This window comes from Pelodiscus sinensis, chromosome 1 (assembly GCF_049634645.1).
Source record: "Pelodiscus sinensis isolate JC-2024 chromosome 1, ASM4963464v1, whole genome shotgun sequence".
Lineage (NCBI taxonomy): Eukaryota > Metazoa > Chordata > Testudines > Trionychidae > Pelodiscus > Pelodiscus sinensis.
The window spans coordinates 92,167,088-92,181,440 of NC_134711.1; the positions used below are offsets into that span (position 1 = coordinate 92,167,088).

The following is a 14,353-nucleotide window of genomic DNA, read 5'->3' on the forward strand; positions in this document are numbered from 1 at the left end:
TACGGGGCTGCCTCTCCCTGTTGTCCAAGGAGGACAGAGGTGGGAGTTTTGTGTAGGATGGTTGGGCACAGAAGGGTGTGGGAGGGACTCACCAAGCGGGGAGGCACTGGGGGCTCGTGGAGCTGGCCGCTTCTTTGTCTTCGGACTGCTGGTGGGGGTGATGCCATACCAGGGATGAATGGGTTTTGTTGTGCTCTCACTCTGGTCCTGCTTTGGTGTGTTCTTTGAGGCTGCACCTTCATCCTCTTCCTCCTCCTCCTCTTCAAAGGGGTTGTAGAGTTTGGACTCACTGCTGACGGATCCACTATCCCCTTCCCTCTCTTTTCCCTCCTCCTCTTCCTCCGAAGCCTTGGTCGGGGTGCCCAGGCCACTGCCGGGGGCGGGAGGAGCCGGCTTCCTCTTGGGCTCTGCTTGGACCAACGCAATCCACGGAGGGTCCTTTGGTCTCACAGCAGCTCCGGATCTAATTGAAGAGAAGAGTGGGGTCAGCAGCAGCTCCTGTCCTATAGGGTGGGGCCAGCCTCCCACTCCAGACATTGCAACCCACCAGGAGTCTCAGCACCACTCAGGTTTTCCCCAACTGAGCCTCTGTCAAAATAGGGCAATGCTGCAATCGCAACACCTGGGGTAGGAAGCTAGGCTCAGCCACATGGGACAAAAGCCACCAATGGTGGGTGGATGGGCTGGGATGTTCTCCAAGCAAGATCTCCTCTCCACACTGGGCTGGAATTAGGGTCATGGTGCCAGGGCAAAGAGAACAGCTGAGGGTGGCTGGTGCCCTCTCAGCAGGGCAAGGAAGAAGCAAAGGACACTGGTCTAGGATTCTTCCCCCTCTCCCTCCCCTCAAAATCAACCAAATAGAATTGGTGGGTGAGCTTAGGAAAGTGCCTGGGAAGTACTAATCTGGAACAGAACTGGGATCTCGTGAGGCCTCTCCCCAAGCCTTAGCCACAAGGCCCTCCCTCCCCACTGCCAGCTGATAGCCAGACTGGGGTGGAACTGGAAGGAGAATTCCTGAGTTAACCGCACCCATAAACCCCTATATGGTTTCAGGGCAAGCCAAAGGACCTACCGATCTGAGGACGTGGGTCTTCCTCTCGGCTTGGGAACCGGGGGGCCAGGATCAGGTACCCGCCCTAGACAGGCATTGGAAAAAACCAGGACACATGGTCATAAAAGCAAAAGGCCATTAGGAAGCAGATGAAAAGCTCTCTGGATCTTCCTGTTGTCTGCTGGCTGCTCCTGCTCTCTGCAGATCCCACAGCAACAGCATTTCCCCCCATGGCGCAGGGGTGTGAGCTCCAGCACACAGGCCAGACGCCAATCTGGGCGATCTTGACAATCAGAAGACCCCTCCCCGCAGCCGCCCGCACGCCCCACTTCCTGCACGCTGGGAAACAGCGCAGGGGCGTAGCCACAGGTGGCCCACCCACTTCACATCCAGGCCCCCCGCACCGGGGCTTACCCTGCTCTGCCCTGGTGCTCCAGCCTGGGAGTGAGGTCAGGGCTTCCCCACCCCATCCCTCCTGTCCTGCTCCTCCCCATGCCCATTCTTGCCCAGCCACCCGAAGTCAGAGTCCACCCAAGCAGGGCCTTCTGGCTATGCCACTGGAGCAACACTGGGGGGAATGGCTGCTGTGCTCCCCACGGAGGGTGAGCGACTCCCACTGAGACACTCTGCCAGGCACAGATACAGCATAGCACTAGGGCACCAGACCCATCTGTGCTACTCTTCCCTTCTGGGGACACCTGGCAGATTGAGGCTCAGTGATCAAGACCCAGGATCAGTCAGAGATATGGGATGTCAGTTTAAGAGGGGCTGGAAAAGGGCATCTCTGAGCTCTGTCGGGGACAGAGCGTAAGTTGCACTGCAACAGGGAAATGGGACCACCCCACACACCATCCTTGCACCTTCTTACCATTCACTAGGCCCAGCCCTGGCTCAGAGGCTTCACTCTGCACGCTGGATCTAGGCCGAGGAACGGGGTTGGAGCTTGGCGGTGATGGCGCTGCTGCGTCTGTGCTCCTCCTCGGGGCAGGGGTGGGACGAGTGTCCTTGAGCCGTCCGTCCAGCGGGCTGGCTTTGTCCTGGCTGAGCATGAGTGGTTTGCTGGGGAGAGGAGGCCTGGGTGGCGTTTGGGAGCAAGGCTCAGAACAGGGCGTTTTGTTCTCTGCACGGACAGAGGATGCTGCCATCTCTGCTCCATTGGGTGCACGGCCCTTCTCCTCCTCTTCGGGTGGGTGGCTTTCTGATGCAATTGCCTGGGGTGTTTGAACATGGTCCTCTTTCCTCTCCTCTGCCTCCGAGGAGGATACATCCTCGCCCACAGTGGCTGCCCGAGCCTCAATCCTCTTGCTCAGGTGCTCCAGGTCAGGGCTGGGCCTGCCCCCTGTCCTCCCACTCAGGCCCAGTTTGCCCCAGTGCTGAGTGCACACGAAAGTGCCTGACTCTGCTCCAGGCTTGTAAGATCCAGGGAGCAGTGTGCTGGAACATTCCTTACACCTGCCAGAGACAAGCAAACTCCCTGAGACGGTGGGAAAAGGGCCTTCTACAGGAGGGGAGATTTAGAAGGCTGAGAGAGGAAGAATGGTCATATGATTAGTGCACTAGACTGCGACTCAGGAAAGGGGGGCTCAGGGTATGTCTACACTACCCTCCTAATTCGAAATAGGAGGGTAATGTAGGCATACCGCAATTGCAAATGAAGCCCGGGATTTGAATTTCCCGGGCTTCATTTGCATAAGCGGGGCGCCGCCATTTTTAAATCCCCGCTCGTTCGAACCCCGTGCAGCGCGGCTACACGGGGCACGAACTAGGTAGTTCGAACTAGGAAGCCTAGGAGTAACGGTAGTTCGAACTAGGAAGCCTAGTTCGAACTACCTAGTTCGTGCCCCGTGTAGCCGCGTGGCACGGGGTTCGAACGAGCGGGGATTTAAAAATGGCGGCGCCCCGCTTATGCAAATGAAGCCCGGGAAATTCAAATCCCGGGCTTCATTTGCAATTGCGGTATGCCTACATTACCCTCCTATTTCGAACTAGGAGGGTAGTGTAGACATACCCTCAGTTCCCAATTCTGCCGCAGACTCCCAGGGCAAGTCACTTAATCTCTCTTTATCTGGGTCTTTAGTCTAGAAAATGGGCATAATAATCCTGCCTTTCTTTCACCCTTTGCCATCTCTATTTAGACTATATGCTCCTCGGTGCATATAGTGGAGCCTGTCTCACTACACGTCTGAGCCCTCTCGGCACCACTGTAATACAAATCAAGAATAAGGAAGTTAACCCTGCACAGGCTGGTACGTTCTTACTCCACAGCGGAGCCAGGTACAATGAAAGCCGCACAGAGAACTCAACTCAAGCACTCACTCCCAGGAGACCTGAGGTGGTTGATTCTTGTTTATTTCAATGCAGCTGGTGGCTGTAAGATTTATTAGGTGTGAAGGCACTCAAGGCCCTTGCAGCAGCATTTGATTTACCATTGTTTACACTGAAATCTACAGAAATAAGCACAGGCTGTGGGAGGATTCAATGTTTTAACATGGAGAAAAGGGGCTTTTTAAAAAAAAAATTAATTACCTCAGTTAACCCATGGAACTCACTGCTGCAGGATATTACTGAGGCACATCATTCAAAACAATCAAAAGAATGAGAAGTTGCTAAATAGAATATTTGGAGATACAACCTGTAGAGTAAAGTTACCAAGGTCTCAATCTCCAGTCTTCAGGGCATAAGATGGCAACAGGTAGAAACCTTCTTCCTACCATCATACAGTATTGCACATGGACATGTATTAGACATTATTTTGCCTTCCTGTAAATGCTCTGTGACATACGATAAGTTGCAGACAGGCTCTTGGACTGACCTGTTGGCCTGTTTCAACACCTCAGTGTCAGTGTTCTGACACACTCATACAATATCCATCTGGTGGTAATACTTGGCTGTGGCTACAGGTCAGTTCAGGCAGGGAGGGTCTGGGGGTGATTTACCTGATGCACTGACAGTGGTACCATTTGCCTGCAGTGTTGGAGAGTGAGGTGGGAGGTTGCTCTGGGCCTGGGGGTGGTTTACCTGAAGCACTGGCGGTGGTACAGCTTGCCCTCAGCAAGGTAGCGCTGAACCAGGTGGACGTGCTTGTGGCAGGCTGCACAAGTGCTGCTGAGCGTATTGCGCTGGGATCGCTCTGCTAGGCCTTCGGCAACATCATCCTATCGCAGGACACAAGGAAAGAGCAGACTGGAGGGGCAGCAATCAACAAAACAATGTATTTCCAAAGGATGCTCTTTGGGGCAGGGGACAGTCCACACAGCACAACTCCTCCCATTGTGCCAGATGCTCCCACAGATGCTGCAGTGATGAGCACAGTGCACAGAAAGCTAAAAGACGGGGTTAACTTTGCTACAAAAGACAAGGTACCTGTGGTGCTGGGGGGCTCTCCACTGCAGGCACAGGCTTCTTGTGAGCTGGCAGAGGGGGTGATGAGGCAGCAGCTGGGTGCCTCATGGGCGGAGGGACACTTGCTGGAGAGACAGAGGTAAAGGGGAATCAGCCACTGACAGAAGTGGAGGATTCATGCAAAGCACGTGGTGCAGGAAAATCATCTGACCTCATGACCCAGGATGGAATCTCCCCACTTTTTACACTTCCTATTCTAGGAAGAAGTGAGAGGCTAATGGGCTAACCATGAGGCTGACAACCAAGAAGCCCTGCATTCTAATCCTAGCTCTGACAAGACTCCTTCCTGTGGCCCTGGGCAAATCATTCGCCTCTCTATACCTCAGTTTTCCCATCTGTAAAATGGAGATACCACAACTTAGCTACCTTATAGAGTGTTCTGATGATGAGCTAGATCATCAGATCACAAAGCACTGGGTAAGTACTAAGTATCGTGGAAGCCCCCTGAGTGTAGACTACAGGATACCACAAAACCCCTACCACAGCCAGGGCTGACACTAATGTGTGGAGGGAGGGGAGCACCTGTTGTCCGTTAACACCTGAGCAAAGTCTTCAGCATGGACACAGGGTCTCTCTTGAGAGGGGCTGGTGTGTGTGAGTTACACTGGAGGAGGTTTTCTGTAAGCTGCAGTGGACTGTAAGATGGGGGGTTAGATAAAGGGAGTAGAGCTAGGAAAGAGTAATGGGAAACCCAGCTCCCTTCAGGAAAGATGCTCTTGTGGGCAGCTGACACTAAGCTTCTCATCACTCGAGTTCCCAAAGCCCTAGATCCAGTCTTCAAGTGAGATCAGTGAGAGTCAGGTACGATCCAGGACACCATGAAGTATAACAGCACCTACCGCTGAGACACCTGTCCCCAAAAGAAGAGGAAAACAAGGAAAATCTGGGTGCTCTCTTCCCGCTATCTTTCTGGCCTTGAGACCAGCCTGCCTTCCCAGCTGTCACTGGGCTATGAGTTTAGTAATTAACTCTAGAACACTTTCTGCTAACTCAGTGAGGCCATATCACACCCCCTGCCTCCTCCCGCATCACTTCCTGCAGTGGCGCATTACAGAGGGAGACGAGGAAGTACTGGATTGGAAACAGGAAGCTGTGATGAGCTCACTACCCGGGTGGAGAGGGACAGATGAGATTGCACCAACATGGCTACAGAGGGCAGGGTGGAAGCTGGAAGGATAGGTGGTAGCTCTCACCTTGGTTGGGATTGGTGAAATGGTTGTAATACTGAGACACGTAGGTCATGATGCTGAGGCAATCTGGGACCTTCATGGAGACCATATCGTTGGGATCCAGCAGGGCGGGGATCCCCAGCTCCCGCTCTGCCAACTCAAAGGCCTGTGGGAGTTCCAGAGAGGGAGGAAAGGAGTTCAGACCGAGGCCCAGTGGAAAATGGAGGCCCTTGGACACACTGGTTTGGTAGAACCTGGGAGCCTGAGGCTGGTGAAAAGCTTGCACATCGAAGAACCCAAAAGCAAGGATGCTTAGTAATGGAGGTGCCCTTGTTCTCAGTGACCCTCAAGCTATGACCCCTTCCTCTCCTCTCCCCTCTGCTACACCACCTAGTGCACTTGTTCTTCCATGTTCCCTCCTCTTCCCAGGGAGTCTCCTCATAGTTATGGCCTGAGCGGGGAGAAAGCCAGGTCAGTCTCCAGAGACCGTTCCAGCAATAACGCAGCCCAGTAGTACTACATGGGAGGGTGGTTTCAGTCAGATGGGCATTTGCCCCACTAGGAACCGTCGTGAGATTCCCCATCTCATCTCCAGAGAAAAATGATCTTGTGATTAAGACACTGGCTCAATTCCCGGCCCTGTCTGCAAATGACTGTATGACCTGTGGCAAGCCCCACAATCTCTCTGTGAAATGGGAACTTGCCTCACAGCAGTAGGGATATATCCATTAATGTTTGTAGGGTGCTCAGAAACTCCTGGGGGGAGGCACTTAAAGTACCTAGATGGACAGATAAATCCATATAGGCTTCTCATGGTCAAACAGGACATCTGCCAGCCAGGAATAATGAGGCACAATGCACAGGACCCGGGTGGGCTCTGCAGTACCACTGAAGTTTGCCCAGCAGAGGGGTGTGTTGCTTTCACTGCAGGTTAATGTCTGCACTTGCTGTTGCTTCTCTGGCAAGCCAGCCCAAACTACACATTAGCCCTGACATAGCATTGCTGACACCTACTACTTTGCCACTCAAGTGTCTCAACCACTGTTGGCAAAACAAACCCTGAGACAAATACTCTACAGGCAGAGCCAGAGAGCAGAAGAGCTACGGGTCTAAACAGAATGACTGTGGAACACAGAGCAGCGTGTGTGGGGAGCTCTCGGACTGAATGAACCCCAAATATTGTAGGTAGCTTGTTTCCCTTTGGGTAGGAGAGTGTGATTATTTTGGGGGATCCTTGGGATCCCCAGCTGCTCCTCTGGGGACTTATTTTCTTTTGAACCTGTCTTTCATGAGCCCTGGTGAGGCCTACGTTCCACGGCTCCTTTTTTTTCCAGCTCTCCCGCTGGTTGGATATTCTCAGGCGACCTCATGACTCCACTTTCACTGGATTACTGCTTACACGCATAGCCACAAATTGATCCAAGCAAATTCCACCACTAATCCCCAGGCCAAAAGAACATAAGAATGGCCATACTGGACCAACGGTTCAGTATCCCGTCTTCCAACAGTAGCCAATGCCAGGTACCCCAAAGGAATGAACAGAACAGATAACCATCAAGTGATCCATCCCCTGTGGCCCATTCCCAGCTTCTGACAAACAGAGGCTAGAGACACCATTCCTGCCCATCCCAGCTAATAGCCATTGATGGACCTAGCCTCCATGAATTTATCTAGCTCTTGTTTTGGGAAATCAATAAGCATATTTCTCCAACTCCAGTGAGCACCAAACAGTGGGGCTTGCTAGAGGTAATGGAGCTGGGCAGAAGGGCAGTGAGTGAATACTGCTTCCCTGAAGCAGCATTGTCCACAGGACATCATATCCAGTCTTGTTTGACAGACGGCACTTCTGGGATCATGGCTTCTCTCAGAGTTGCACTCCAGGCCGTGGCTTCACAGAGAGCCACACCACTTCTGGGACCATCACTTCACCAGAAACTGTGCTGGCCTTAGGAATTCCCAGTCCTTAGGATCATACTGCCCTTTGGACCACCAGTCCCCAGGAACCACTCCTTGCTTGAGCATGATACTTTGCTGTGGGCCGCTTCAGCTGTGATTTGTTCTAAGCTCATTTGCTCTGCATCCCATCAGACAAAACTTGAAAACATCTATCAGAGTCCACCAGCAACACCACCCTAGGGAGAAGCCCAGTCCTCCTGCAAGCAGCTGCTGGGAAGGATGAGGGTGCTTGGGACTGCAACCAGGGTGCAGTCCCTAGACCATGTTCATGGCCTCTAGCCTGTGGCTAGTGTCTGATAGACATGATGCTCCTGCTCTGCCATTCCTTTAGCTGTTGAGACACGGGAGCTTTCTCTCTCTTCATTCTCCTCCAGAGCCTCCTGACTGCTGTGGAGAAAGGTCTCTAAATCAACCAACACCTACTCACAGCCTCTGATTTTGGGGCCCTCCTTTGCTCTCAATAACTCCTGTGCTTGCTGATGATAGCTTTTCCAAGGAGCACTGTGAAACCGACATGAATCTAGACAGCTGCACTGACAACAGCAGCTGTGAAACTAACCGGACTCTTGTTAGCTTCATTCTTCAGCTGTCTGACAAAGTTCAGAACAGCAGGCACAACAGAGCACATTGGTTCAGTCATTTCCCACTTGGGAAGTTACCTTGACAACAACATGATCTAGAAGTTTATATTTTCTTTAATGCAAGATTATAAGGTGTGGAAGCAGACACATCAGTCCCCCCCACTCACACTGCTTCTTCCTTATCCAAGGTGAATAGATTTTTCTAGCTTTGTACAGATGACTGCCACCATGTCCCCCAGCCTTTGAGTGCACATTATGCCAACACTGCAAACTTTACCATGTTATTTCCCATGTCCAAGATTCCCTCTTTCCCGGGAACTCACCAGCTGGTTGTTCTCGTAGACATTGTCCTTGGAGAGCAAATCAAAATCTCTGGAACAAGAAAGCACAGAGAAGTGATATGAGAAAGGGGAGGAATGGCTCTGCAAGACACCACAAACAGGTTCCCAGGGCAGCCAATCTTACAAGAGCATTTCAATAATAAAAAGCAGAACTCCCAGATGACCAAAACCTGTGTTCAAGCAGATTCAAAACTGCAAACAGGGAAAGAGACCGTAAGAGAATTTTATCATTTGAAAAAAACCCACAAAAGGCCAGGTAAGCCAGGAAATTCAGACTTTAACATAATTATCTGTACTCCAATAGCACCTAAAGGTGCCAACCAGTATTCAAGGCCCCAATCTCAGAGTAGAAGATTTAAGATTACACATCAAAAACATCCCAAATGTAGAGAAATACAGAAAAACTGCCCCAACTCCAACTCTGCCCTCATCTCCCTAACACAATAAGCCCCTACCGAAGGCCGATGTTCAATCAAATATTATAGTATCACAGCTAAATGAAATGTTAAAGGCTGGATGCCTTGCTGACTCAGGCTAGAAGTTAGGCATCATTGTCACACTGCTGCAGACAACTGAAATCGTATCCAGAGGAACATATATTTAGCCTATTTGCAAGGGTTTAAAATATCCTGTGCCAGAGGAGGCCCAACTAGCATGGAGAGTAAAGGCTTAAAATGGTTATAAGATTTGCAGTACCTGATGTGAGGGAAATACAGGATAGGAGCTGGCTACGTCTGTGATGTGCAGATGAAGTGTAATGGCAGCATCACTTTGTGCTTGTTACAGATGTCCAGCTGTTGACCTCAGCATTTTATACTAAACCATGAACTCAGCAGCACAGTCTACCTGTGAGGTAGATAAGTATCATCCCCATTTTACAGAGGAGTACACAAGCCCAGGAATTAAAGGCCAATCTTATTTACATTTAGTACTTTAACCCAGGAGTCTTCTTAATGGTTGTGTTTACACTAAACAAAATGTCCTCATCCTGCCTACCTCCAGTTTAATTTTGCTACAAAGCTTAGTGTAAAGCCAGGCAGTAAGACTACTTCCAGAACAAGAGACTCCTTAGTGTGATGAAAAAAGGAAGAAAGTCCTTCAGTGACTTTTCACAAGGTTGCCCAGGAAGTCGGACAGAAACGGAAACAAATCTTGGTCAGTCTCTCACACTGCAAGGATACACTTCCTCTGTTCCGAGGCAAAACATGTGTTCTCACCAAAGACTAATGGAGATAGAGGCTAGACTCTGGTCAAGCAGGTAGCAGTAACCGGGGTATGGGGTAGGGAGAAGGGGGATGTGGACACATCTGTATGCTGAGCTTTGCACCATGTAATGGGCGTATGTGTGAATACAAGGTCTGAGTTAAGGTTATTTGATGCATCTTAACTCTGTTTCTATATTTGGCTTTTTTTTTTCTTTCCACCATAACCTTAACTTTGAATTTCCTAGCTTTCCTTGAGTTCATGATTGGCTTGGAAATTGAACTCTGGTTTTGGTGGAGTTTGTAACAACCATCGAACTGGCCAATGAGGAGCACCCAAAACCAGACAAAATATATCTTCACCCCAAGCCCTAATCTCTTCTGCCAACCTAAAACCATTTCATTTAGACAGGCCCATTCTGCTTAGGGCATTGCGATGTGCATGTGGAAAAAAGATTATGATGAGTGTGACCAAATGAGTGGGAGTGCTGGTTTCTGTGCTAGTAAGGCAGGCGTAGAAGAGTCTCAACTTCGATTAGAGAGAATAAATTCTACCAACACTATGCTCCACCTGGTCTCGTCACTCAGATCTACATGGTGAGAATGTAGCACACAACTGGTGGGTAGGTTTCAGCACATGCCTTCTTTTGCTGCTCCACAATATGGCACCGGGCCCTGAGGAGCCCAACTTCTGCTCCTTGGGGCACACAACAGCACTCAGGGAGGGAATAACTAACACAGATTGGGATGAGACCTTGCAGAGCTTTTGGGTACTGTGGTTCAGTAAGCCCCCAGGAAAACACACCCTTTGATCTTTATTTGGCAATTCCTGGATTTGAAATACCAGAATTTCGAATTTCACAAGCATCTGGCACCTGGCTAAAAATGTATCACCACTTTGGCATCAGCCTAATGAGTCCCGTGATATCTGATTCTTGGGAACAAAGTCCTAATGAAGCATCTGTATTACCAGTCCTCAGTTTCCTGGAAGACTTCCCAGTAGAATGGTTGCCCTGATTCAGCAAGTCCCAACAAAGCAGAACACACTTAAGAGTCATAATTTCCAAGCATCTAGCATCTTTCAGCCCAAAGTGCTTTGCCAATTATGTAGATACAGCAGCAGCAGGAGCCTCTGTGGCTTAGGGCAGCAGCCAACAAGCCCACAAAATACTGGAAGGCAGGGGGCATTTAATACAGCAAACACTAGAGCAACTGTCAATATTTTTTCCAAAATATGTTGTGGGCTCCTTAATGGCCACTCATAGCAGGAAGACTTTCAGCTTTTAAGTCCCTCCCTGACAAATCCACACAGCAAACAGAATGGAAATCTACCTCGCTCATAGAAGAATAGTGGAGTTGAGCCTGCTGGGATTTGAACTGATGATTCCAGGCAGCCTAAATATGTCAGCTATCATGTTGCTATGGTGTGTCCCTCCTTTCCCTCTCATTTTCAGCACGTCTGCTTCTCTCTCTCCACTGAGAATACCATGGCCAGACATTATCTTATTCTTTTGGTGTCTATACTTTGAAAGTCTCCTGTCACAGGCTCTGTGCAAGACAGCAGTACAAGGTAGGGGAAGAGATGTTCATTCTCCCACATGTATAGCTGCAAGGGGAGCCTACTAATACAGTAAAACTCCAATAGTCTAACATCCAATAGTCCGGCACTCCTGATAGTCTGGCATCAAAATGGCAAGAGCCTAGTGAGTGAGCTTCGGCAAAAAATGAGTCACAAGGTAACAGCGGCAGCAGCTGAACTGAGCAAAAAGGGTAAAAAAGGCTTAAAAAAAACTAAAACATTACAGTATACTGTATACAGTATGTACAATAAAAAGGGTTAAGAACACTTTATATACAGTATATAATGTATACAGTATATATATAACCTGCTTATAGTACCTCCTGCTAGTCCGGGATATCTGATATTCCAGCACCACCTAAGTCCCATAGGTCCCGGGTTATCGGAAGTCTACTGTACTTATAGGGTACGTCTAGACTACATGCCTCTGTCGCCAGAGGCATGTAGATTAGGCTACCAGACATAGGAAAATGAAACGGCGATTTAAATAATCGCCGCTTCATTTAAATTTACATGGCTGCCGCGCTGAGCCGACAAACAGCTGATCAGCTGTTTGTCGGCTCAGCGCTGTAGTCTGGACGCGCGGGTGTCAACACCAAAGGTATTTGTCGACCACCCAGGTAAACCTCATCCCAGGAGGCTTACCTTGATGTCGACACCCGCGTGTCCAGACTATCGCGCTGAGCCGACAAACAGCTGATCAGCTGTTTGTGGGCTCAGCGCGGCAGCCATGTAAATTTAAATGAAGCGGCGATTATTTAAATCGCCGTTTCATTTTCCTATGTCTGGTAGCCTAATCTACATGCCTCTGGCGACAGAGGCATGTAGTCTAGACGTACCCATTTTGTGCTTTAGATTTTCAAAACATAGTCTAAGCATCAGCTAATTAATCCTCCCAGCCCCCATGTGAAATATGCCTGGATATATTATAGTCCAGTCTTACAGATGGGGTGGGGGGGGGGAGTTAAGTGCCTTTCCCAAGGTCACACACAGTCTCTGGCAAAGCCACAAATTGAACCTACCTCTCCTGAATCTCAGTCCAGAACTCTGCCACAAAACTGCTTCCTTTGCTGCCATTTTACCGATGGAGGGAAAAGGCACAGAGAAATTGAGCAACTTCCCCAAGGTCACAAAGCCAGTGGGAGTCAAAGGCAGGATTAGAAGCCACATCTCCAGACTGCCACTCCTGTGCCCAACCCCATCTACGACAGTACCCAGGAGCAAATTGCTCAGGTTCCTATTTTAACAGTGGCCACTGAGTTTGGGTTCCCAACTTGAGCTACCTTAGGCCAAATTGCAGAGTGGCTAAGCACTTGCAGCTCTCACTACTTTTTTTAGACACTCAGAGCTTCCAAAAGCCTGGGCCCATTTGCCTGAAGCTTTCCAGGATAGTGTATTTATGCCCAGCATTAAAATTCCATCTGCACAATTTCAAATGAATGGGGCCGGTATGAGTGGATTGAGGAGAGTTCAAGCGTGGAACAAGAGCGGAAGTAGCTTTAATTTCAACAATGGTAAGAGACGGGGTATGGTCTCTCCACAATGTCATGAAAAGGTATCACACCCCTCTTCTCAAACAAGAACTTATCAATACAAGTAAATGTCACCTGCTGCCACAGCAGCTGTTTTGGGCTGAACACTCATGCAGCAAGAGCGTCCAGAGATAATAGATAGCCATGGGGTTTTACATAGACTGGATAGAGAGATAGACACAAACCGAGAAGAAATCCTGAGGAGCAGAGAGCTGGCGGAGCATTATTACAAAGGAGTGAGTTCCATGACTGAGTGCCATCCACCTGAGCACAGCACCTGCATGGATATGCTGTTTCACACCCTGATGGAGCTGGAACATGAGAGCACATGAATGCATGTGTAGGCAAAACGTCAGGGTCTCTTGGGTTCATACTATTGCAATCGGCATGTGCAGCAGCACAGTTGAAGGAAAGCAGCTGGAATGGCCCATCACGCTGGAAGCCCATGCAGCAGAAGGCTATTTACAATTACTAGCCAGATCCTATTACTAAAAGATTGAAGGTGCTTTATAAATACAATTTAAAAGAACAGGGGGAATGCTTTTTCTCAGCTGTCGGAGAGATTTATTGCTCCATATTATTGAGTTTCCAAATCAGGACATGGTGAAGTGGCTTAAATCAGCTGAGATGGCATGCCCATTGGCTACCCCTTGAAAAATCCTTCCTTAACACGCTATGTCCTTGTAAGGTCCTAGGCTTGTCTTTACAATACCATTCACTCCAGTTAACTGAGATGCTCTTAGTTAGGACATCTGCCAGGCAACAGATTTGAGCTCGCTGATACTTAAGAGGGATAGTAATTCCATTTAATGAGAAACCTTCTGATGATTTAGCAGTGCTACCCAAAACCCTACTGTTTCCCACTTTCATGCTGGCCCAGTTGGTTTGCTTTTGAGCCCCCCAATAGCTGAGATTAAAAAAAAAAAAAAACCCACACCAAACACACGCGCACAGACCACGGTAAGAATTGCTGCTCGTCCCTGCGGCACCTTAAAAACCAACACATTTATTTGGGCATAAGCTTTAGTGGGCAAAAACCCTCTTCATCAGCACCACTTTTGCCCCCAACATCTTATGCCCAAATAAATTTTAGTCCTTAAGGTGCTACAGGACTCCTTGTTGGGTACAAACGAACACAGCAACCCCTCTGATGCTTGTCCCTGTTTTAGTTTGCCTCTTTAGTTTTCTGAGCATTGTGCAGCTGACTCCTGAAATATGCAGGCAATAGGGCTGGTCTCTGTTCAGATAGCACCTTCTCCTAACTATACATGCCCATTCTGTAATAGGATGGGTGCAGCAGCTCCTCAGCTGCATTAAAATTAAAACAGTTTCTCCTATTAATTGCATACAGTGTTCTCTGTTAGCTGTGTGCTTGGGTAGCCACCCAGGAAAGATTCACATGCCGCCCAGCTGATTAGCAAAGTGCCCACAACTAGCAGCATATGTTTCTACCAGGAGTGCACATTCTCACATGCCTTGGTGCACATAACAAATTTTATTCTGCACATGAATGGAAAAAATTAGAGGGAACACTGATTGG

At 49.2% G+C, this 14,353-nt stretch overlaps 1 protein-coding gene across 1 annotated transcript in view; it reads right to left on the reverse strand.

Moving 5' to 3' along the window:
• Positions 1-14,353, reverse strand: part of MICALL1 (MICAL like 1) — a 29,958-nt gene that overhangs the window by 12,632 nt on the left and 2,973 nt on the right. The window contains exons 2-8 of the mRNA XM_025182550.2: positions 8,483-8,531; positions 5,647-5,788; positions 4,415-4,518; positions 4,070-4,206; positions 1,920-2,503; positions 1,073-1,136; positions 93-463 (exon numbers count right to left, since the gene is read on the reverse strand). Of these exons, the coding sequence (XP_025038335.2) occupies positions 93-463; positions 1,073-1,136; positions 1,920-2,503; positions 4,070-4,206; positions 4,415-4,518; positions 5,647-5,788; positions 8,483-8,531 (1,451 nt within the window). The remainder of the gene's footprint in view (positions 1-92; positions 464-1,072; positions 1,137-1,919; positions 2,504-4,069; positions 4,207-4,414; positions 4,519-5,646; positions 5,789-8,482; positions 8,532-14,353) is intronic.